Source organism: Amborella trichopoda, chromosome 12, assembly GCF_054954075.1.
Source record: "Amborella trichopoda isolate Santa Cruz 75 chromosome 12, AtrichopodaSantaCruz75HAP2 v2.0, whole genome shotgun sequence".
Classification (NCBI taxonomy): domain Eukaryota; kingdom Viridiplantae; phylum Streptophyta; class Magnoliopsida; order Amborellales; family Amborellaceae; genus Amborella; species Amborella trichopoda.
The window spans coordinates 22,824,636-22,850,139 of NC_142347.1; the positions used below are offsets into that span (position 1 = coordinate 22,824,636).

General features: G+C 38.4%; 1 protein-coding gene across 28 annotated transcripts in view; it reads left to right on the plus strand.

Moving 5' to 3' along the window:
- The window catches only part of LOC18426846 (uncharacterized), a 36,084-nt gene extending 10,964 nt beyond the window's left edge, over window positions 1-25,120 (plus strand). For 12 of the 28 annotated variants that reach the window (XM_088854224.1, XM_006833484.4, XM_088854209.1 and 9 more), the window contains 3 exons: window positions 17,402-17,619; window positions 17,786-18,044; window positions 24,522-25,120. In XM_088854224.1, the coding sequence (XP_088710350.1) occupies window positions 17,402-17,619; window positions 17,786-18,044; window positions 24,522-24,656 (612 nt within the window). In that variant the 3' untranslated portion in view covers window positions 24,657-25,120. Of the gene's footprint in view, window positions 1-12,925; window positions 13,139-13,220; window positions 13,289-17,374; window positions 17,620-17,785; window positions 18,045-24,521 lie in introns of all 28 variants that reach the window. The other 16 variants (XM_088854212.1, XM_088854215.1, XM_088854216.1 and 13 more) reach the window with 5 other exon arrangements.
- Window positions 25,121-25,504: the final 384 nt, after the last annotated feature.

Here is a 25,504-nt window from a genome sequence, read left to right on the forward strand (position 1 = left end):
TAGATTGCCTCATCATCACTAGATGAACCATTTAAAACAAAGAAAAATTGATTTTCAATTCTTAAAGGACTAGATCTAACCACCAATGAAATGGATGGATTGAGCTTACTGAGTTCAAAAAAGCTAATTTGTTGTGTTTTAGCGAAATTTTAGGTGGGCTTCTTTGCCAAGTCCAAGGGAATGTGTGCCGAATTCTGGGTGAAACAAATGTCCCAAGGCCTTCAGAATGGGAGAGGGCCAACCACTGTAGTAGTCTGCTTGTTTTACCTTTTGAGAATTTCTTGTAAATGGTATTATAATGACTGCTTATGGCTGTAGACTTATCTTTTAACTTGTCAATGACAAAATTATGTACTCTGTCATATCTCTTGGAAAGTTGAACTAGCTCAATGATGGCTGTGAACATGATAATTTTAAAAATGTTGAACCGCTCCCTGTCTTCTCTAATTCATGGAAGTGCTACTAGAAAGGTGATCTAATCAGCAGTATCGGTGGGAATGTGTGTGCGTGTATGTCACATAGGGTGGTTGGGCTGTGTGTGGGAGTGGATTGAACTGGGATGTCTTTTTGCTGGTTTCCCATGTGTACAATAATAGCCTGTTGCGAACAATATATGGGACCATTTGACTTCTCAAAAAAAAAAAAATAGGACCATTTGAGGATTCAGGACCCAGTTCAAGAGGGGTTGGAGTGTGTCTAGGTATAACCTGAAAATATGAACTTAGCAACAAAGAAAGAAAAACAAGTGATGAACTAGAGGGAAGCTTCGTACCACATTCCTTGTTTACAGGGGTTTCAGAAGGAAGATAACGCAAGTTGTTTTCATTAGAGTTGGTTCCAAAGAGAAGGTCATTTGAAGGTTGAACATGCATGTGGATATGTGATTGGTGATAGGCTCTCTCTCAAGTGGGTGAGTTCAGCAAAGGTTGATTAAAAAAAAAAAGTGGGTGAGTTCAGCCTAGGTGCTGAGTGTTGGAGTTTTCCTTACTGTTGGTTATTGAGTCCCCTTTGCTGGATATGAAAATCTTTTTTTTAGCTGGTGAGCATGAGAGGGTCCATATTGTAGTCCAACTGGCTCCTCTTGAATGATATGTTCAACCGGGTATCTTGTGGGGACCTTAGATTGTAAGACGTGAATTAGTTGTTGTGGATTTCCCATGGCCTAGAAAGGGAAACAATTCGATGGATGGTTGGCAACATGGGTCTATGGACTGTGCATTGCTGTGATAAATGGACAGAAATGCGTGTCTATATCTGCGGGGCTCCTGCAAACGTGTTAGACACGACACTGTATGGTGCAAGGGCCTAGGGTATCAACCTGTCTATATCTAGGCACTTGCAAATTATCGAGGCATATACTAAATTCTACATATATTAATATAATTACGTATTAAAAAATTTAGTAATGAACTAGGCTTGCTTGTCCTGTCTTTTTATGCCAATATTTGGTGCTCTAGTGGGAGCAAAATGTGTATATTCCCTCAGCTAAAAATATACCAGGGAGATTCAATGCTTGGAAGAAAAAAGATTTCGTGCCCAAAAATTGTCCAAATGAATGTCTGTTTCAATTGTGCGATAGACCATCCATTGGATGGACGATCATCTCCAAGTTTTTAAGTACCTCAAATCACCTTTTTTTTTTCCTGGATTTGTTTCTGTGAATTGAAGATGTTTTGCAAAATGAAAAGTTCACGTAATGTTCAACCTTATACTATAGAAGTAAGTTGCACCTCAAAAATCCACCGGAAAAGGCTGTTTTGAGGTTGAAAACCCTACAATTGATCACCTTGACCTCATGATGTACAGATTAAAAAAAAAAAGAGGATTGTAGTCCTTAAAAAAAAGAGGATCGTAGTCCTAAAAAAGTAGGTGGTGGCACATGAAACCCTAGGACTAGGGTTTCCTGATTTTTGAAGGAGAGAGACATACATGCAGCCTAGAGAGGCACCAACACTCAAAATTAGCCGTAATCTGTCCCTATAGGGTTTCTACAAATCCTAATTAAGTTTTTGAGCTCTCCAAAACCCTAGAATGAAAGCTATTGCCTGTAAAGCGTTCTCTATCTCAGAAATTCCAGCAACACCTAAAGGACCAAAAGTTCGTCATCAATTAGGGAATCGGGTGTGGGATGTATTAAGACCTGTGAGGGTAACTTCGGGGATCTTCTATTAAGTCCTTCCAACTGATTTTATTAATTTTCAGTTGTATTTCATTCTCTTTTGTGAATTTTCATGAACTTGTACTTAAAATCATAATGGAAGATTGGTTAGTATTCCTGGATGGTTTTCATTTGCTGTGGCAGATCCTAGGTTGTGTCTAGGGTATTAATCTTGATTACAACAGTATATAGTGGCCCATAGAATTGGAATTCAGATTTAGGTATATTGAATAAAAGTTTTTTTGTTTTTAAATTTAATACCTTGAGCCATTCTCCTTTCATGAGCAACCTTGATGCACTTCCGAAAGGCTCATCCTCTCCCCTCCAAAAAACATAAAATGGCTTTCCTTTCTAGTGAATGCTTCTGACCTGGTATAATTTCAAAAACTAATTGGAAGAAAAACTCATAGGTTGACATGATTTCATAAAATTAGTGGAGCTTGCAAGATTATTGGATTTTATAAAATTCATATCTTTAGATGTCTGTCCAACACTTACTGTTCCAATTCGATTTTCGAAACAAGAATTCAATTTTCGAAAATCACTGTCTTATTCATTTTATTTTAGTTTTTTCTTTTTAATTTTCTTTCCAAGTCATCATGACCCACCCATTAACTACATGTCATTAAGCTCATCTACAATTTATTTAAGAATCATTTGGGATCATAGATTTCATGGTTGAGTTATACACCCAAAACTGATTTTTAAATTTGATAAGAGTGTCTATATAAAACTCAAGGCATTAAATTCAAAAAATTTCTTTTTCTTTTTCCAATATAATTGAATTCCACTTACATGAGCTACTCTATGCTGCTGCAAATCCAATTTAATATCCGAGGTACAGCCTATAGTTTTTTACTTTTATTGCTAAATCAAATAAAAACCATCTAGGAGTAATAAACAATCTTCCACTATGATTTTAAGTACAAAGTATATTCTTGAAAATTTACAGAAAAATATAAAATGACTGAAAATTCATTAAATCAGCTAGGAAGACTTACTAGAAGATGCATGGAGTTACACTCACAGGTCTTGATACACCCTAAACCCAATTCCCTGACCGATGTACTTTTAGTCTTTTAGGTCTTGCTGAAATTTTTGAGATAGGGAAGCTTTACTGGCAATACCTTTTATTTTAGGGTTTTGGCTAGTTTAAAAACTCTACTAGGGCTTGTAGAAGCTCTAGAGGAACAAATTTGGGTTGAACTCAAGTATTGATTTCTCTTTGGCTGCATGTACCTTTTTTTACATTAAAAAATCACCAAACGCCCCACTTAGCGTTTCATATCCCATCTTTCGTCTCTTATTTTCTTTGAGTGACAACACACACATAATATAAGGAGAGAGGATTGTGTGAGAGAAAAAATGGGAGAGAGAGAGAGATGTTGGCGTGAGGGAGAGAGGCCCTTTTTTTATTTTTAGCGTGTGAGAAAAAAATATGGCGTGAGCGCCAAAGAGATCTTATGGCGTGTTAGAGTGAGAGATCTTATTATCATGTTAGAGAGATTCAAATAGGGTTTGAAGTCTCAAACAATTTAGGAACTAAAGAACTGATGCAGATGAAAATCTGGTGGCTACAAATTTCAATTTTATTTTTATTTTTAAGACTGGGTAGACTTTTTATTTTTATTTATTAGGATAAATTTTTAGAAATAGGATTAGTAGGGATTTTTTTGATAAAAGTTATATATTTTAAAGAGGTGTCTGTATTTTATTTTTGGGCAAGACAATCTTTTGTTTGATAAAGTCAATCTATATTTTAATAGGTGGTTAGGTTTTAGAGTATATTGTAGTAAATCTTGGAGCAAATCTTTAGATCACATTCTTGAGTTTGCTTCCTAAGATTAACATGGGTAGGAAAAGAGGTTTCCTTTTAGTAAGCAAATCTTTATGAACATAAAGATTTATTTTAGAAAGACTTTGGAAAGAATCTAAAATAGATTTAGTTTAGTTAGTTATCACTTTTTGTTTTTAATAGGGAATTATTAGGAGGAAGTTATCTTTTTACTATGAGGAGAGGTGGGATGTGAGATTGTGATGCTTGGATAATTCCTTTCCTTATATTGGATATTGTAGGGATCTTTCAAAAGCAAAGTTTAAATGTATGAAAGGAGGAGGCACGCATATTGTGATGGAGATTGAAGTTTGATTAATAAGGAAATTGTTTTCTTTGGAGAGAGTGAGGCCTTTTTGTAGGTGTGTTTTCCTCTCTTGTGCTTATGGGCCCGTGTCAGAATACTCGTATCTGTACGTTTTGTTCTTTTTCTTATGATTTCGTTCACGATTTTTTCTCTCTTAAACGCAGTTATTTTTGCTGGTGTTGTTTGCAAGTAAATTTTATATTGCGTTAGGTGGTATCCGAGCGTAGTCGATTCTTGTGGATTATGGTATTTGTCGATTGGCATCATGGCTCGTGGGCATGGTTTATGGCCGTGCATCGAGACTCAACACATCTAGCGAGAGCGAGACTTTCGAGATCTCCAAGAACTTGATATCAAAATTTTGAGAAGGCAAGTAGAAGAGCTGACCTTGTGCTTGGCACAAAAACTAGCTTGGACACATTATGATAACGGTAGTGAGTCGGATGCTATTTTCGAGAACCCGTTCCATGACAACATTCTATGTTGGGAGCCTCATGGTTAGGAGAATAATCTATTTCCTTATGGTCTGGAGATTGATTTACCTAAGTTTGATGAAGAACTAGTTGAAGATGGAGGTGTAGTTTTTTATCTTCAATTTCAATCATCACTCTTGGATGTCATAAGTTAGCACATCTTTGATGAATTTCCTATTTTTGATGAAGAACAAGATGAAAGGAAAGAAGCTATCCTTGAGATAGGAAAGATATCTACTTTTCTTATCATTGGATAGGTGGAGAATCAAGATATTGACTTGAACCCAGAGGAGATCAAGCCTTTGGAGATGTATAACAAAGAAACAAAGGCATACGTGATGTGTCCTAACGTGATGTTTGAGCAATTTTAGCAAGTCGATGTGGCTAAAAAATCAACATACAGTGATCCTTTCCTCGAGGGTTTCACAATTTCGGTGCACCATTGTTGTGTCTTGATCAATGCAGTAACCTACAAGTCGCAGGATCGTTTTTTCAATATTCAAGTTGAAGAAGGTGGCATGACCAACTACAAATCTTATCTTAGTGCATTTTAAAAACGCGAGGACGAGTCCAACCAGGGGAGAATGACGCAGATGAAAATCTTGTGGCTACAACTTTTAATTTTATTTTTTAAGATTGGGTAGACTTTTTATTTTTATTTATGAGGATCAATTTTGAGAAATAGGATTAGTAGGGGTTTTTTTGAGAAAATTTATATATTTTAAAGAGGTATCCGTATTTTATTTTTGGGCAAGCCAATCTTTAGTTTGATAAAGTCAATCTATATTTTAATAGGTGGTTAAGGTTTTAGGTGCCTTATGTCTTTCTGAGGAGGAATCTAACCCTCACCTTTTCCTTCTTTGCCACGTCGCACATGAATAATAGAGTCTTTCAAGGTATGGTAGTACCAACCATTTGGTATCCAATGGGTCACACCATCCTCTGTTAGAGCCCTTATCTCTTACAACCTGGACTCTCAATGGGCGAAAGTTGGGAAAATTCTTTGGAAAGCTATTGTAGCGGCTACCATATGGATCATATGGGTTCAAAGGAATAATAGAGTCTTTCAAGGTATCAAACTACCAACCCCAGATCTCTTTCAAAGGATCACTACCTTGGTCTCCTTTTGGGCTTATCACCAGACATTCGCGAGCCTTCCAAAGAACTTCTTCCATAGTCAATGGAAGAATATTCTTTACCACCAACCGAGAAAGGCAAGTTGACATAACAACTGGCAGCCCCCACCTGTTGGCTGCATTTAGTTAAACTTTGATGGTTGTCCAATTGGGAATCTTGGCCCGGCTGGCGCTGGAGGAGTGTTTAGAGACTACCATCGGAAGTCCTCTTAACATACTCCGAAGACCTCGGTAGTGGTGATTCCCAATAAGCAGAGGCTATGGCTTTGTTACTGGGGCTGAAATAGTTCAACCATTCTTGGGGACCACACCTCATTGTGGAAGGAGACTCCCAAAATTTAATCTCTTGGGCAAGTGGGAAGATCCCCCCCCCCTCCCCCCCCGGGCAACTTACCACCATTTTTGGTGAAATCTTTCACATTTCTAGGGATATGGACGTCTCCTGGAGGCATATCTGGAGGACGTCCAACGAGTTCGCAGATCTCATGGCACATGAGGGAGCTAGAATCCAAGAGGATGATAATGCCAGGTCCCACTCCTTTTTTGTCACGGACCACACGCACACTTAGTAGCTTCGAAAGCGTCCTCCTTGGTGTTTTGTTTTATTTTTTAGTAACCCACTGTAAATCATTGTAAACGGGTGACTTTTATAAGCCCCTTTTTGTATATGGCTCATTGATGTATTTTTTACCAAGAGCTACCCCTGTGGGGGCTCTTTTTGTATATGGCTCCCATTTTTGTAACCATTGTTGGCTCAGTAATACAAGGTTAACGGTTCAAAAAAAAAAAAAAAAAAGGTTTTAGAGTATATCGTAGTAAATCTTGGAGCAAATATTTATATCACATTATAGTGTTTGCTTCCTAAGATTAACGTGGGTAGGAACAGAGGTTTCTTTTTAGTAAGAAAATCTTTTTAAAAGAAAGATTTATTTTAGAAAGATTTTGGAAAGAATCTAAAATAGATTTAGTTTAGTTAGTTATCACTTTTGGTTTTTACTAGGGAATTATTAGGAGGAAGTTATCTTTTTACAATGAGGAGGTGGGATGTGAGATTGTGAGGCTTGGATAAGTCCTTTCCTTATTTTGGATAAGGACATTTTATTTGTAGGGAGCCTTCAAAAGAAAAATTTAAATGTATATAAGGAGGCACACATATTGTAATGGAGATTGAAATTTTCTTGAGGGGAAGAGAGAGGCCCCTTTGTGGGTGTTCTTTCTTCTCTTGTGATTATGGACCCGTGTCGAAATACTTTTATTCGTGCGTTTTGTTCTTTCTTCGTTTAATTTCGTACACAATTTTTATTTCTCTCTTAAATGTGGTTATTAGCATTTGAAGATGTAGCTGTTGTAGTCAAGGCATGATCAGGAGTCTCCAAAAAGTACAACCCTCTATTTTCATGACCATTCCCAAATGTCTTCCCCGTCAATTAAGTCTTGGAATACACAATGAGAAGGGAAAAAGGTTATACTGCAGAACAAGAAATATAACAGGAGAAAAAATCAGCCATACCAGTTATATGTTTAGTTGCTCTAGAGTCAATAATCCAAACAGCTTAAGAGGTAATATGATGTGCTGATGTAGATATACCTGATTGTGCAATGTGAAGACTTAGAGGAGGAAGAAGGGTCTCAAATGGAACTATGGAAGCTTGCTGCTTGAGATCCAGGAGCTCTCTTTTGAGAAATAGTCACCAACTCTCCTTGAGGTTCAAAAGGGATGGTATCTTATTGCCCTTGAGTAACTGGGGCAATACTTTCACTGGTTGTTGCTGAATTTGCCCTTGGAAAGTTCCGCCTTGGACATCCAACCACCTTGAAGGATGAGCACCCTTCAATAAAATAGCTATTTCTCTTAATCCACAAGGAATTTCTTCCAAATGTTTTTTATTTGAAACTAAGCTCGAAGAGAATGAAGAAAAAGAAAGTTTCCTTTAAAGTTCTTACTGATTTGTCGTAAACATATACCACACAAACAAGTGCACAGTTCCTTGATTCTACGAAATCAGAATTGACACATCACAATGATGAGCCAATAACTCTCAAGTATCAATTCATACATGATCTCCCATTAAAATTTTCTTGGGTGATACAACAGTCAAAGTCATAGAAGAAAAGTATGGTTTGTCCAAGGAAACACCTCATTCATATGTTTGTTACAGTATTGCAAAACTGAATAAAGACTGTGAACTTGCAGAGTGCTTTTAGGTGTATGAACCAAGCTAACAAACCTTATGGATGCGTATAGCTCAACCATGAAACCTATGGCTCCCACAATCTTGACTGAACCCAACAAATTCAACAAAACCTATAGCTCCCATATTCCTGAATCAAAACCCAACAAATACAAAAAAAAATGAAAGAAATATGGCAGTAAGGATACCAATGAAAGGTGGAAATGTAGAACAAGCGTGCTGTGTATATTAAAAAAATTGATTTTATTAATATTGACAAGTGTACTTATATAAGGCACTCACAACTAAAAAATAATAAAATAAAACCCTGCTATAACCTAAGAATCCATTCTTGTTGCCATAAACATAACATAAACTTCTGTTCATAAAAGAAAGATGAATTACGAAAAACGAACTTAAATTAAGAACTTGGGAAGCCTTATTACTGGAAGCAAGATGCCTCAGAATCACGTCCAAAGGACTTTCATACACTTCACTTCGGATCACTAAGCTTGATGGCGTACTCATATCGATCCCTGCTGAATCCCCTTAAAATGGTAAACTCTTATGGCAAACCTGGATCTAGTTTTTGGGCTACAGAGCATAAGACAATACGGTTTACTTTTAGTGCCAGGCAACCCAACCTCGGGTTCCCTATGTGGGGCTTACCACCCTCTTTGGCATTCAAGTGGTGGGTGCCACCCTAGGGCTTTAGAGAGAGAGAGAGAGAGAGAGAGAGAGAGAGAGAGAGAGAGAAAGAGAGCTTTGGACTTTGTTGATATAAAGAGGGGGTAGGACCCTCAATTTGTAGTAGTCTCAGGGCTAGTGTTTGCTATCTTATTTGGAAATCAGTCTGGACTGTGGATTGAAGGTGATATGTAGACTGAAGAGAGGCTTTTAATCTTAGCCCTCCGTTCCCTAACTAAGTCATCACGATGATAGGGAAGTGTCTAATGAAAGAAGTGTCTATGTGGAATTCAATGCAATAAAATAAAAAATATTTCTCTCTTTCTTTTATTAATGAATCTGAATTCCACTTACAAGTGCTACAATACACTGCTGTAAATAAGAAGTAGAAGCCTAAATACAGCCTATAATTTTTGCTTTTACTGCCAAATGGGATAGGCACGTTCTAGGAATGAAAAAACAAGCTTCCACTACCTATCTTCGTAGAAGTTCAAATAAATATGCGAAGATGGCTTAAAAATAAAAGTAAACAACTAAGAAGACTTTACTCAAATTCGCCTAGAGTCACCCCTATAGGACTTAGTACACTCCACACCCAATTTCATGACCGATGGTGCACTCTGATCTGGTTGGCATTGTTGAATTTCCTACACTAGGAAGCTTCCTTCTTTAATACCTAACAAACTAGGGTTTTAATGAGAGCAATACACAATTGGGGTTTCATGGATCCAATTATGAATCTTTGAGGTATGCCAATATGTGACACCTACCCTAATCCGAACCTAGGGCTGGGCGTGCCCCTTATTTTTCACTTTATAGGTGGTGCATCCCACCCCTTGAGCCTTAAGGGGGTGGCATGCCACCTAGAGGGATAAAAGAGCAAGAGAGAGAGAGAGAGAGAGAGAGCGAGAGAGAGAGAGAGAGAGAGAGAGAGAGAGAGAGAGAGAGAGAGAGGAGCATGGAGGAGATAGAGGCTAGAAAATAATGTTTGTAAAATGAGGGGGTTCCCCTTCTTATATAGGCCTCAAGGGCCGCAGGCATGTCTCTCCAAAATTGTGATTCATCATGACCAATAGGATTTTAAGAAATCTGAGGCGAGAGGGGGTTAAATCTAGGCCATCTATCCCATGAATCAGTCATCATGATTTAGGGAGGAATTGTTGGAACCTTAGCCCCTTGAATCTTTGACCCATATCTATTACTAGTCAAACTAGGATTAAGACCAATCTGAACCTGATCTTCTAAAACTCCCATATCTCTTAAGATTGTAGGAATTCAAAAAGATAAAAGGCATGGTAACAAATCTTTCAAAAAAGTACTAAGTCCAAAGTAACGACATAAAGATTTTCCTCAACGAACCCCTTCCTCCCCCCTAAAAAAAGAGCACTTTTGAAGAATTAAAACCCCCATGAGTGAGGTGTGGCCCCCATGGGCTCTAAGCCCCATCTATGTGGTGTGGCACACATGTGGCGCTAGATCCAAGGGCCCCACACGTGCCCCTCCACTCTACAAACTTTTAGAAATTCCCTTTAAGGGTTATTATCGCTGAAATTAATTTTAAAAATTTAAAAAATTCTAAAATTCATAGAAGCATTTATTGCTGAGAAAAACTGTCAGGATAAGTGACTGTCAGAGTACTCGATCTGACCCAGTAACCGTGTTCTTCAACTATATTCTCAAACTGAGCCAATGAAACCCATAACCCATAATCTCATGCAGGAGCGCATTATTTACTTGTCAATACTAGTCAATAAAAGTTTCACTTAACACCGTGTGTCCTTGAATCTCAGCCAGGCTACTAAGGGTCAAGTTCAGCATACTCCTTACTTGGTAAGCTGTGACCCTCAAGCCATGCGCATTATAGCGGCCCACGTCATGGTTGTTGCAACCACGTCAAAGCATCTCATGGTCAGTTCAAATTCGAATTCGGGCTTGGCGCCTTCCCAACCCAGGTCACCCACGTAGAAGCATCTAATGGTCAGTTCATATTTGAATTTGGGCTTGGTGCTTGCACAACCCAAGTGCCTTGGTGCATTGCTCAGCCCATGGTGGAGTTGTGCCATCAATGTGGTGCACAGGCTCAGGCGCCCATGCACCTTGATACGCACTTCCCTTGTTCACCTCGTCCCACTGGTCGACCCAAGGCTCGCACTATCCTCTCAATAAGAGGTGTATACATAATAAATTGGCTATTTGTGATTTGACTCTGTGTGCAGTAGAGTGGCATAAATGCATGTTGTTCACACATGAGGCTCATTGGTGCACCATGCTGGTGAGTGAGGCTTGTTGGATGGTGCGTGAGGCTAGCAGGAGGGTCAAGTGGCGTGTCTGGCTGGTCGAATGGCATGTCAAGGGAGGTTTGTTGGCCTTGCCCTTGCTTAGCACACGTGCACGCAGCTAGGGTCATGACATCTTTCTGGGTAAACCCCTTAGCTACTAATCTAGCTTTGTGCTTTTCTAATTTCCCATCCAAGTTCAATTTCTTCTTAAAGATTCTCTTGCTGCCTACGGGTTTTCTATCAGGAGGCCTGTTCATTTGTTTGATAGAGTTAAGTTCATCAAGCATGGATTCTTCCCATTGAGCCTTTTCTGGACAAGAAATAGCTTTTTGATAGCAACAAAGTTCATCCAAGGATTCCTCTTCAATTTTCTTAGAATATTCTCCTAGGAAGGTGAAGAATTCAGGTCTTCCCCTAATTTGGTTATTTCTCATAGGACAAAGCGGTTCAAGATCCTAGGTCTGACTCATGTTGCTCATTTTATCATAATGTTGCTCATTTTATCATAGAAATCAACTTGCTTTTGAGTGGCACATCCCTCAAGGAACTCATCCTCAAGGAAATGGGCATCCCTACTTTTTAGGACAGCCCCTATGTCAGGGTTGTAAAACCGGTATCCCTGACCATGTGGTGAGTATCCTATAAAGATGCACTTAATGGTCTTTGGTATTAGTTTTCGTCTTATTTTAATGGTGGTATTAAGACATAGGCAGATCATCCCTGCACTCTTAGGTGGTCAAGGGATGGAACATGACCAGTTAAAATCTCATGAGTTATTGGGACAACTGTTGAGAGAGAGAGCTTAATGTGCTTCATCATTCTTCTCACCAATTCCGCCATGGTCCTATTCTGCCTCTCGGTTATGCTATTTTGTTGTGGATTGTGCGACATATTATATTGGTTAATGATACCATGCTTAGTACAAAACTCTTTAGATATTCATGAGTTGTATTTTCCAACCCTACCTGATCTAAGTACTTTAATTTTATGGTTTGTTTGGGTTTCTACCTCGGCTTTGTATTTTTTAAAACGGTCTAGGGCTTTTGACTTTTGCCATAATGCATAGCTAACATGGGAGTGGATAATGAAAGTGATAAAGTACCTCTTGCGGCCCTTAGGGGCCACATTCATAGGTCCACAAATATCGCTATGGAAAACTCTTAAAATGCTAGTAGCTCTCTGAGCTTTCGCAAAGGATTTCTTAACTAGCTTTCGTTGAAAACGTAATTCACAAAATCTGGTCAAGTCTCTATTTAGGTTTTTGATTTTTCAATGGTCCTTCTCTCTTTAATCTTTCAATTCTCTTATTTTTTATAGCCCCAATCTCATACACCCTATGAATACATCATCATGGACATAAGAAATGAAGTTCTTTATTGCAACTGAAAAGAAACACTCTACAAGAAAACCATTCATAACCGATTTTTCCCAAATTTACCTCCACCTTATTGCCGGTAAAAATGGTGGGATGTCCCTCCTTACCCAGTCCATATACCGAAACCAAACTATTTCTCATGCGTACTTTAGGACCATGCTCTTCCTATTGTCCATCTGAAGGACGTAATCACCAATAATCTCAGTTTTCTGAAGCCGTCCTAGGTATTAGACACATGGGCAGTGGACCCTGAGTCAAAACACCATGACACTTCCTTAGGGTCAGCTAGCATGGTCTCAAGGACCACACAAGCATGCTCCTTATTGCCTTTGGGATTCACATTCTTGGGTGCTATGCAGTATTTTGCTATGTGCCCAAACTTCTTGCAGTTATAGCACTGGGTATTTTTCAAATCATTCTTTTTCTTAGGCCCATCTTCCCTCTTTTGATTCTCATTGTTCTTATTCTTATTCTTGCTTCCCCTTCTTTTTCTTTAATGAACCAGAGTTGAGTTTCAGATTTACCGGGTTCACATATTCTTTCCCAGCTGTATCACGAGTCATTCTTCTTTCTTCCTTGGCTTTGGGCTTGATGATGATCTTGTCTAGCTTCGACAAGCTCCCTTATGCCGTGAGGGCTGAGACGAAGGCTTTCCAGGAGCTTGGCATGGAATGCAGCATGTGGCAAACTTGCATGTTTTTCATCAGGCTTTATTTGGGTAAGCCTCCAGTTCTTGAATCTGGGCTTTAAAAGTTTGAATATGCTAAGTCATCTTTGCTCCCTCTTTCATCCTTTTGCAGTCTTCAGTATCTCATACTCGAGGGCAGGAGTATCATCCATGGGCATAAGGAGGAAATGCTTAGCCAGGGTATGTTTCGCTCCCACTAAGCATAAGCATCCCTTATGGATTGTCTTTTATAAACATTTCCTTGTGGTGTGGGTGCAGGGTTCTGCATCCCGCTGGGTCTTTCTTCGAATAATACATAACCAAATTTCTTTTTCCCAACTTGTATAATTCTTCTTATTAAATTTTTACAATTTAATGAATTCAGCCATAAAACCTCTGTCTGGCATCTTTCTTGACTCAAACAAATAAAATAAAAAATCTCTTGACTATGGCAGTAAAATATGTGAAATTCAATGCAGTAAAATAAAAATTTCTTTTTAGTTTATGAATGTATGAACTCCACTTATGAGTGCCAAAATACACATCTATAAATAAGAACTAAATACAGCTTTGGGTCTTTTCTTTTTGTCAAATAGAATATACACTATCAAAGAATAAAAAACATGCCTCCACTAGCAATTTTAGTACAAATAATGTTCCTGGAAATTCAAATAAATATGTGAAGATGACTAAAAAATAGAAACAAACGACTGGGATGACTTACTCCAATTCCCCTTGTGTACCCCAATAGGTTTTACACCCCACGCCTGATTTCCTGACCTATGGCACACTCTAATCCTATTGGACTTCTGAATTATCTGAGCTGTGAAGCTTCCTTAGGCAATGCCTTACAAACATGTTTCTATGAAAACATAATGCAATTACGGTTACATGGACCCCTTTATGAACCTTTAGGGCATGCTACTATGTGATACCTCCTCTAATTCTAGCTTAAGGCCGTACGCGCTCCCTATCGCTCACTTTTATAGTGTGGTGCGACCCACCCCTGGAGACTTAAAGGGGTGGTGTGCCACCTAGAGAAAGAAGGGAGGACAAGAGAGGAGCGAGAGAGTGGGGTGTGGAGAGAGAGGGAAGAGAAAGAGAAAGGCGGGAGTAATGTGTAGAATGAGGGGGTGGGCCTTTCTTAAATAGGCCTCAAGGGCCGTAGGCATGCCTATCCAAAACTGTGACTTACATGACCAATTATTTGTAAGGTGAGAGACAATTAAATCTGAGCCATCCATTCCATGAGTCAACTATCATGATTTAAGGACGAATTATAAGAATCTTATCCCTTGAATATTTGACCCATATCCACTTCTAGTCATACTAGGATAAGAACAATCTAACCCTAATCTTTTGCAACTCCCATATCTATTAAGATTGTAGGAATTCGTAAGATAATGATATGGTAAACAATCTTTCAAAAAGAAAAATTTGACTCCTACAAAATAAGGACAATCTTTTTTTCGAAATATTTCCTTAACTAACAAAAAGAAACACTTTTAAGAATTAAGACAAAACGAAAGAAGAAAGGAGGGAACGTGCCACTCCCATGAGTGAGATGTGGGCTCCATGGGTTCCACGCACCACCCATGTGGTGTGGCGCACATGTGGGGCTGGATCCAAGGGCCCAACATGTGCCTGTCCTCTCTACCTGAATTTAAAAAATGAGCATTGAACTCTGAAATTAATGCTTAAAATCTGAAAATTTCTAAAATTCACGGAAGCATTTGTCTTTGAAAAAATAAATATCTATAAGTGGATTGGTACCAATGGGTCATCATAAGTAACGTTCATGACACTCTACTCAGCCCTGTAACTGTTATCCTTGACTATCATCTCAAACCAACCCAAAGAGACCCATAACCCACAATCTCATGCACGAGCTTATGATTAGCTTGTAAAAGCTGGCTAATAGGAATGTGGATTACAGTTTCACCCCCTTAAGAGCAAGTCATATGCACATATCACTATAACATAAGGAGGACTATCTCTGTGCACATGTATACATCCCTTTTCAAGGTTGCTTCCCGATAATGCGGCGGTCATTTATACATGCTATGCGAAATTTTATTGAGGATTTAACCCTCGTTCTCACAAGCCAACATCTGTACATAGGAGACCACAAAGTTCTCCTGGCTTTTAAACCATCCCTTGGTATCTCTCTGACCTCAACAAAGGATGACTCTCTTAAAACTCTTTTCAGTGGTGCCATATGTCCAAGGGTAAGAGTTTTGAGCATTACCAGGGCCATACACCGTCTAACCCTGGGTCAGTCAACTAAGACATAGATGTCCATTGGAGTGTATAATCCATTATAATTCATGCTCTCACGGCCTTTAAAGGCTACAAAACCTCAACATCTCCCACTTCGCATTTGGAGGCCATACAAGCACTCCTTCTCAATCTCTCTCAAGCCCATCCCTTGTACATGCTTGGCAGATACATTTGCCACCAATCTTTTTGTCAAAGGATTTGTTAACATGGCCTCTGTCGGGAGATAAGCAACCTCTATCTCTCTTGCTCAAATCTCGTTGCGAATGTGGTAGTAGTCTCTACCTTAATGTGCCATGGTTTCTTGTGAAAGTGAGGCTCTTTGGCCAGACAAATCACTGCCTGCTTGTCACATAAAATTCCTACAGATGGGCACTGCATTGGATCAAATCTAAAGAGAGGCTTTTAATCTTAGCCCTCCATTGCTTAAATCAGCCATCGTAATAATAGGTAATAATTTAGAATCCTTAACCTTTAGTTTCCTTGACCCATTATTTTCTTTATCAAAATATGAATGTTTCTCATCCAAATTTTTTTTTATTTTATCTTAGAACTCTTCTAAGAGCTTTTGAGAACTCCTAGGCCTTCTAGAAGATCTTTTCCATGCTTTAAAAAATTCACCAAACTAATTTTAATAAAATATTCAATAATACAACAATAATTAGTTTGGTTGGATTAGGAAAGGGGGCATGTGGGCCTATGGAGCTCAATGGGTCCCACGGCCCACACTATTTGGGCTCTATCTATGCTAGTTCCCATGGTCCTTTGACTATCTTGTCGAACCAACCCAACAAAATCCGTGATACACAATTAATCAAAAGAACTCATGATTGATCCATCAAAGATAGCCAATAAAATAACATGAACGTGAATCTAGTGTGTGGATTATGGGTTACCCAAAGGACAAATCATGTCCCACATGGATATGTACACATTATTATAAATAATGCAAGGGTCCTCTCTTTAGCACATGCACACGCACTACCCTCATGGGTCGCTTCCCATTGATATGGATATCATGCATTGTTTAAAAAAGCGAACCACCCAACGCCTGGGAGGCCGCCTAAGTGGATTTTCCTGGACGCCCGCTTGAATCCGCCTAGGCTGTCGCTCAGGGCCTGTACCCCACCTAACGGCAGAACTGTGGCTCCTTGAGGGTACGTTTGGGCACTAAAAAGGCAAAATTTTGGGTTTTAGGTTTATTTGAAAGCTAAAACCCATTAGAGGCTATTTTAGAGAGAGAAAACCCAAAAAAAAAAAATTCTATTGGGCCGCTTCGGTTCTGAGCGCCTGCCTGGGAGCTGGGCGGCCTGGACCCCCCCGACCACCTAGGAGCCACCTAGTGCTTTTTGAAACACTGTTATCATGTGGACATGTCCTACGGTGGTAATGTTCCGGATTTGGCCCTTGCGGTCACAAGCCACCAACCATACATAGGAGATCGATCACCTCTAGCTAAAATCATGCTTGACATCTCTTCAACCTCAACAAGGGCTAATCTGGTAAACCCTCCATTGTTGTGCCTTATGGCCAGGGCTAAGGGGTTTTGGACTCCATTCCCGAGCCTAGACCGCCCAACTTGGGTGAGTCAGTGGGCATTACAAAACATGCCTCTCCTACTGGAGTGTATCACTGTAGTCATGAGTATTTTCATTGTTTTAAGGCCTTTGAAGACCATATACCAACAGGTCTAGGCATGGAGTTTCTTATTCAACACTTGAGGAACAGCTGCCTTCTAGCTTGAGTTATGTATTTTGGATAACTGTGTATCTGCATTCTCACTCCAGTCCCTACTCCAAAGGCACACACCTCCTTAGACTTTTTCTAATGAAAATAGTGCACTAGCCTACCCTCAGTCTCAAATTATTGATTCAGGGCATAATGGTTTCTGCTGTTTGTTGTGCATTCTGATATTTTTATTAAATCTTGATCTTGTCTTATATATTCTCTTTTTTTTTAAAACATGATAATATGTTTATGTCATTTACCTGTTGGTTTGTGTGGTTTCAGAATTGAATTTGAAAGATAATGTTGCAGGTTTTTTTGGAATCAAGGCTCAAACGAATTCTGCATGGACAGCATGATACCAATCATTTCATTTTCACTGATTCAGATGTGGCAGTGGTGGATGACCTCGGGCATATTTTTGAGAAGTATCTTCATTTTGATCTGGCTGTCACTTTTCGCAATAATAAAAATCAACCTTTGAATTCTGGGTTTATTGCAGTGAGGGGAACAATTGATGGGATTTCAAAGTATGTAAAGTAGGCTCCCATGCTTTTTGATGCATAAATTGTACAGCCTTGTGGCCTATTCATTGGATGTTTTGTGTCTGCTTTCTTTTCTGCCTGCTGGATAAGAAACTCATGCTCACACATGAAAAAGGGGGTTGATGCCTAATTTTGTATGTTTCTTCTGTAGGGCAAAAGCTCTTCTAGAGCGAGTCTTGAATGTGTATATTTTGAAATTCGGGAATGCTTCCCGCATGCTTGGAGATCAGCTAGCTCTTGCTTGGGTTATAAAATCTCATCCGTCATTTGATGCAAAACGATTTTCTAGACACGAGGCCTTTGTAGATGAAATTCATGGAGCATTGGTGCTATTTTTACCATGTGCTGTTTACAATTGGACGCCACCAGAAGGTGCAGGCCAGTTTCATGGCATGCCTTTGGATGTAAAGGTATGCAAAGAATGTGAATTTAAGGTAGTAAAAGCTTTTATTCAAAGTACCATAGAAATATCACATTCTAGTTCAGATTCTTGAATGCTACTTGAATCCCATGTGAAGCTTTTTGTTGGCATGTCTTGACCTGATACTGTCAATTGTTTCTTTCTGGTTTGTGGCTGCAAATTTACCTTGAAATCTCACAACTCAGTTTTAATTAAATTAAATATATCTGTTACCTCTGCAAATGAATGTGGACAGCTTACTAATCGAGTTTTAATTAGTTTCTGTTGGCATTTGAATAAAGGAAATTGAAAAACAAGATCTTGTGGCGTATTCATAACTATGTTGAGTGGTTTAATTATGATTTATAATATTTGTTTTTTATTGGTTATAGCCTTGGAACTCATATAAGCAGTGTAAGAATGCAACAATACCCCTCTGTATCGTTTTCTGTAAACTTTACATGCCAATGGAAACTCCTTAAAGCAATGTCAACTTAGTCATCATGGTACTAAATGTTAGCGTGCATGTCAATTCCTTATTCATTATGGCTAGCTTTGAGTTGTTTCAAGGTTCTATTTGCAGTTTCCATCCCAAACTCCTTTTAAGCATGTCATAGTGGATGCCAGAGGCTGCTTATGTCCCTTATACTGAAATTATTTCCTACCTTTCATTATTCCATTATTTTCATCCAAGCATTGTACTTTGTCTATGTATGTGCCCAAGTACCCTTCTACTCCACATTTTTGTAAATAAATAAATTCTGTGTTTTCATACTTTCTGTGATGCGTGGTCAAGTTAAACCTTGGGGCTTCTATCAATGTATAAAAAAGCGTAAGGTGGGGCCTAGGCGACCACCTCATACATAAGCAGCCCACAGAGAGGAGAGAAAAAAAGAAGAGAGGAGAGAAATATGAGAAACATGAGAGGAAATAGAAAGACTTGAGATTCAACCAACGCTCGTGCACCTCTCAGCCTTATATTTTATTAAAATTTATAAAATGGACAAAACTGCCCATACAAATATAATTAGGACACTTTGGTCCAAAACCCCTAGATTTCGCATATGGAGTAGACACTTATTTACGAGCAACTTTCTTGTAGATAAAATGATAGTCTACTTCAATATGCTTTGTCCATGCAACACAGGAATATTAACAATATGGGTGGCAGCTTTCTTATTGTAATACACTCTCATAGGTTCAACAATAGTAAAGCTCATTTCCTACATCAATGTTTTCAGCCATATCAGTTCACATGTAGTGTGTGCTATTACTCAATGTTCAGCCTCGACACTAGATCTAGCCACAACATTTTTTTTCTTACTTCTCCATGTTACCAATTTTTTTATTTTTTTAGAATGTTAACCTTTAATTAATAGTATAAAGAAGTACAAGAACGAAGAAGTATTGGCTGTCTACTGGGCGGAAGCTCTAAGTACAGAAAACCCCTTATCTAAAAGGGGTGGGGGAGAATAAAAAAGCCATGTTTTTAAAAGTTACAATGAGGAAGAAACAATGCAACCAACAAAAAGAGGCCGATCCAAATGATGCTAAGGGTAGTCCTGAGTCGCTGCTTCCTTAGCGAGGGTGTCCGCTTCCTGGTTTGCTTCTTGCTATGTTTGCATCCATAAGACATGCATATCCCTGCGAAGGTAATCTATCACATCAAAAATATGAGCCAAGACCTAAGGAGGGGGGACGAGTTTGAAGCTCAGGCAATGACTTTCTTGGAATCTCCCTCAATGGTAATGGAAACTATCGTGTGGAGGTAAACAAGTTTTCGTCCCTCAAGAAGAGCCGGCGCCTCTGCTTCCATGGAATTGGCATGTCCTATGTTACCAAGTTTCCACCAATAAATGTACAATAACCCGTGTAGACTGCCTATCTGATTGTGATTCTACCCAATAACCCAATTAGCATATGAGTAACCGTCAATGGCCCAATTAGCATCTGAGTAACCTGATTATTTGGCATGTAACTCAGACCTCGACTTGGGGCTCCTTTCAGATACTTTAGAATTCTACGAACATCCCAGTGAGGAATGTTCAGAGCATGAGCATGCATAAATCGACTCAAGTCACTTACTGTAAAAGCAATATCAGGCCTGGTGTTGGTCAGATAAATCAGCGACCAGTCTACTCTACCTTCCTGGATCCTCAAACAACTCCCCCCGATTAGCCAATAATTTCATATTTGAATCCATACGTTTAGCACCCAAAATTCCAGTTTCTTGCAACAAATTAGTCACATATTTTCTTTGAGACGAACTAATGTCATACTTTGATTTGGCTACTTGGATTCCTAGAAAATACCTTAGCTGGCCCAAATATTTAGTCTGAAGATATTGTTTTAGATGTCTATTCAAATGACTGATTCCTTCTTGATTATTGCCGATCACAACAATATCATCAACATCAACAACTAAAACAATTATTCTGGAGTCTTGTTTCCAAATAAACACTAAATGATCTATATGACTGCGTCAAATCATACATGACTATGTCGAAATCCATATGCTATAACAATTTCACTGAACTTTTCAACCATGCACGTGGAGACTGTTTCAGGCCATAAAATGGCTTTCTTCAATTTAAACACTTTATTTAACTCCCCCTGAGCAACAAACCGAGGTTGTTGCTCCATATATTAAATCACCGTAGGGGAAAGCTTTTTTGACATCAAGTTGCCACAACGATCATCCATTGTTGGCAGCCACATATATAACCACTTGAACTGAATTAAGTTTAGCAACAAGAGCGAATGTTTTGGAGTAGTCAATGGCAAATGTTTGTGTATCCCTTGGTTACTAATCTGGCCGTTAATTTTTCTACAGTGCCATCAGGTTGATATTTTATTGCAAAAAGCCATCGACACTCAACATTCCTTTTTCTGGTTGGCAACTCAGTGAGTTCCCATATATCATTCCTCTTCCATTTCTCTCTTCCACTTAGTATGAGAACACATTTTTTGGTAGGTCATAGGAACAAAAATAGATGAAAGGGCTAAATTAAAAGTTTGATATGATGGAGAGAAGTTTGTACAAGTTACTAAATTAGTAATTGGATATTAGGTAGAAGACTTAATACCTTTATGGATGGCAATAGGTACATCATCATCACAAGAAGCAAATAGACGAAGATGATGATTGAGAGGCCAGCTGAGTTGGTGGGGGATGTCCAACCTGCAGTTTTCTTCTGTTTAATGGGCTGTTCTTAACAATGTATAGGTGCACTAGATTCAGTGGAGTCAGGTAAATGGGGTGAAACAGCAGTATGAACAGGAATAGGAAGAGGAATCATAGAAGGCGAGGATGTTGAGATTTCTTCAGAAGTAGGATAAAAATTATTTGTCACTCACATGACTAAATAGGAGCAAAAATAGATGAAAGGACTAAATCAAAAGTTTGATATGATGGAGAGAAATTTGTACAAGTAACAAAATTAGCAATTGGATATTGGCTGCAAGACTTGATACCTTTACGGATGGAAATAGGTACATCATCATCACAAGAAGGAAATAGATTAGCAGACGAAGATGATGATTGAGAGGCCGGCTGAGTTGGTGGGGGATGTCCAACCTGCATTTTTTTCTGGTTAATGGGCTGTTCTTAAGAAACATGATGATGTATAGGTGCACTAGATTCAGTGGAGTCAGGTAACTGGGGTGAAGAAGCAGTATGAACAGGAATATGAAGAGGAATCATAGAAGGCGAGGACTTTGAGACTTCTTCAGAAGTAGGATAAAAATTATTTGTGTCAATCACATGACTCTTCTGAACAGTATGAAATATTTTTGTAAAAGGTGACATCAGTACAAACGAATTTCTTTTGTAAGCTAGGATGATAACAACGTTAACCTTTCTGGAAGCATGAATACCTGAGAGAGAGATTCTTGACAGCCTGGGGGGATCTAGTTTATCAATACGAGTACCTAACATATGAACAACGCAAACACACCTACCAACTTGAGTACGATCAATGAACAGTGCAACATCAGGAAAGAGAACTGAGGTGGGTGTTCTTCCATTTAAGACTGAAGACGGCATATATTTAATTTAAAGAAAGAGTTTATATAAGGTTGCAACCTTAAAATGTAGAATTACAGATGCACCTCAACAATCCATCGGAAAAGGGTGTTTTTATGTTGAAAAACCTTCTAATTGATCATCTCGACATAGAGATGTATGAATAAAAAAAACAAAAAACATTGAGTCTTAGAAATAGTGCATCTTGCAACATATTATTTAGATTGTCCATTTTCAAGATTTTAATATATTTATAGATCTACTTGATTTTAACTATTTTTGAAGTTTAAAAATTTATAATTAGGTATAAGAATAGATTTTCTGATAATCCTAAGAATATTTTACACCAAAATTACATGTTATGATAAAATTGGAAGGTGCACCTTAATTGGATTGTTTAAGGTTGCAACCTTATAGAAACCACACCCTTTAATTAAATACAATGCGGTTAGTGAGGCATCTTCCCAATAAACCTTTGGAACATGCATGTTAATAAGCAGAGAATGGGCTACTTCAAGTAAGTGTTGATTTTTGCTTTCAGGCAACCCCATTATGTTAAGGATGCACACAAGAAGCTTGGAACAAAAATTCCATGTTCAGCAAAATAATTTTGAAGTTCTTTAGAAAATCACCCTATAGCATTATCGTACAATCCCGATCCCTGGTATCCTAGGATCTAGCTTCTTAACTTGTTGAATATACGGATGTTGATCCTAACCCCATGGAACTTTCCACCATATAGCGGTTCGGCATTCCCTGAATTGATCCCACTCCCCCCTCCAACAACCATGGTCACAGGTGTTTTGGGATCAATATCTTGCTAATGCTGTGGTTGAGTCTGTGAATGAGCTCAGAAACTTCATCCAAATACATACCATGTGAGGTTAATATCCTATAATAGCATTACTTCTCAAGCAAAGTTTGTCTTTCATGAGTCCTTTTGTTCTGGTTTGATCTAAAGAGGCTTGTTAAATCAAATTTTATTGTTTGCCAGTTATTTCAAATATAGTTTCACAGGGATGAATCAAAGTTATTGTGATGTTTAAATGAAGGAAGCTTACAACTTGAGCTACACTTCTAAATGTTCAAGTTGCGGGTGCCTGAATCAGAAAGGTGGGATGGCTTCCTTATTGTGTTGGAAGTCCTAGACTGGTTCTACTGAAAGGGAGAGAAAGGTGCATCAAAAAAATTTTGAAATAAAAAAATGCCTTGCCAGAAAACAAAAAGAAATTCTTTAGTAAGTCCCAGAGACCAAGAAAGACACTCCCTCTATTACTCTTTCTGGATTTATTTATGTAGTAAAATAAAAAATTTTGGCATGAGGATTAATGGATGATGTTTCTACAAGGTATGCTTGGATCGAGGAGGTTTTTACTCTTTCCAAGGATAATAGCCGACTGACAAATTGGAAGAACGCAGTCCTTTGAGCCTTCAATTGTAGAAGTAATGAAATTCTGTGAAGTTGAGGGTGGGACCTCTTCTGGAATGTCAAGGACTTTCAGGATGGTCTATAAATCGATGTTGATACCCTCTCTTAGCTTATGGAAAAGCACAAAAACAAATGAAAGACCAAAGAGGAAGACAAAGGTTTTTGTTTCGTGCATAAAGTGCGAACCTTTAGGGGTTAGGGAGCAATTACTTGAGTTTCTCTATGTGTCTGCATCATTAGGCTGAAGGTTCGACAAGGGGTTGATATCTTGTTGCGATTTCCTTCTTTCATCTTGTTGGACCTAGTGCTCTATATGTCGTTGTGGTTGCTCGTAGGTGTGTGGTCTAGTATTTTCTATTCGAATTTAAGTTATCCTTTGCACAACTTTTCCGGAAGTTTAGATAACATGGGACATTTTGTTGTCTTTTTCCTCCGGTAGTGTGTTTATGTGGTTACTAGATTGGTAAGTTTGCATGGCCAGAGTGAATGCACACGCTCCTGCGCACAATTCAGCTTGTATAGCTCACAATATTATACATATATATTCTTGTCAGTAGGCTATGAATTACCATCGTGCTTAGATTTGTCTTTCTATTGTTTCGAGGTTAATGAGAAAAATAGAGGCAGAGAATCTAGGTGAAATGGCAGAGGTGGTGGGAGAAATGCCAAGGACAATTGTTTGTTTCATGTCCTTTAGAGTTGGTACCAAATGTATGCACAAAGTACAACTATCAATTGCAGCGTTAAGGGTGATGGGTTGTATTTCTTGATGTGGCATTTTGGAACAATTTGCATGATCAGACAAAATAGGAGAGGACTAGGAATGAAATGAAACACAGCCTGTCATACAATATGTTCATAGGCAAACATTGCATGACATTGACATTTTTTACATAATCCATGCGTCTATTTCCTATTGCACTACCATTGCTTGGTCTACATCAGATGCTAACTTAATACCATCTTCAGTTGCTTTTTTGATAGAAAGTGGAGATAAGAGTTATCTGTTATTGATAATTTGGCTTCATGGGCAGGTTATTCATTTCAAGGGCTCAAGGAAGCGGTTGATGCTTGAATCTTGGAACTTGTTCAACTCATCCTCCCCTGTCAACTTTTTCAATATTTTATGTGTGATATTAAAAAGTGGGAGGACAAAGTATGATTTTTAAGGTCAGGCGTCGCCATGTCCCGTATCCTTAAAATGCGTTTCTTTGCGATGTATTTGTTGGACAAAACATGGTGCATGAATCCGGAATTCTTTCTTGGAAGAGGTTTCTTTTTCTTGGTAATACCCTGTGTGGTGTTTTGGCATGTGGCGCAGAACTTTTCTGGAAACTGGACTGCTGAACAAAATAATTATATACCTAGCAACATCGGGGAGTCGCAAACTAAGGATGGACTGGTATGATGGGGGATTGATGGGAAGCATGTTTTTCTTTTCTTTGAACGCATGAAGAATATGTTGTACCAACACCTGTGGGCTTTCTTGATCTTCACCCATCAAATTTTCTATTTTCTGGACACGATGCCATGGATTTCATATTTCTGCATTTTTTATTTTTGGCCATTTGACTTATGAGAGGGATACTATTAAAAATTGCATATCAAAATGTGTCATTATCCTTTGGAAAAAGTTTATATACGGTTACAGCCTTACCTCTACTTCAAAAATACATTGGAAAAGGTATTTTTAATGTTGAAAAATTCTTTGATTGATCGTCTTGACATCGAGATGCATGAATATTAAAAAAAAAAAGATTTTAACTCTAAAAAATAGTGCATTTTACAACATATTATCTACACCATCTATTTTCAAGATTTTCATATGTTTATAGATCTATTGGATTTTAACTATTTTTGAAATTTAAAATGTTATAATTAGATATAAAAATGGATTTTGAGATAATCTTAAGAATGTTTTATATCAAAATTATATACCATGATAAAATTTGAAGGTGCACCGCAACTTTATACCTACAAATGCATCTGTATGTCAACTGCACCCTTATCCATTTTG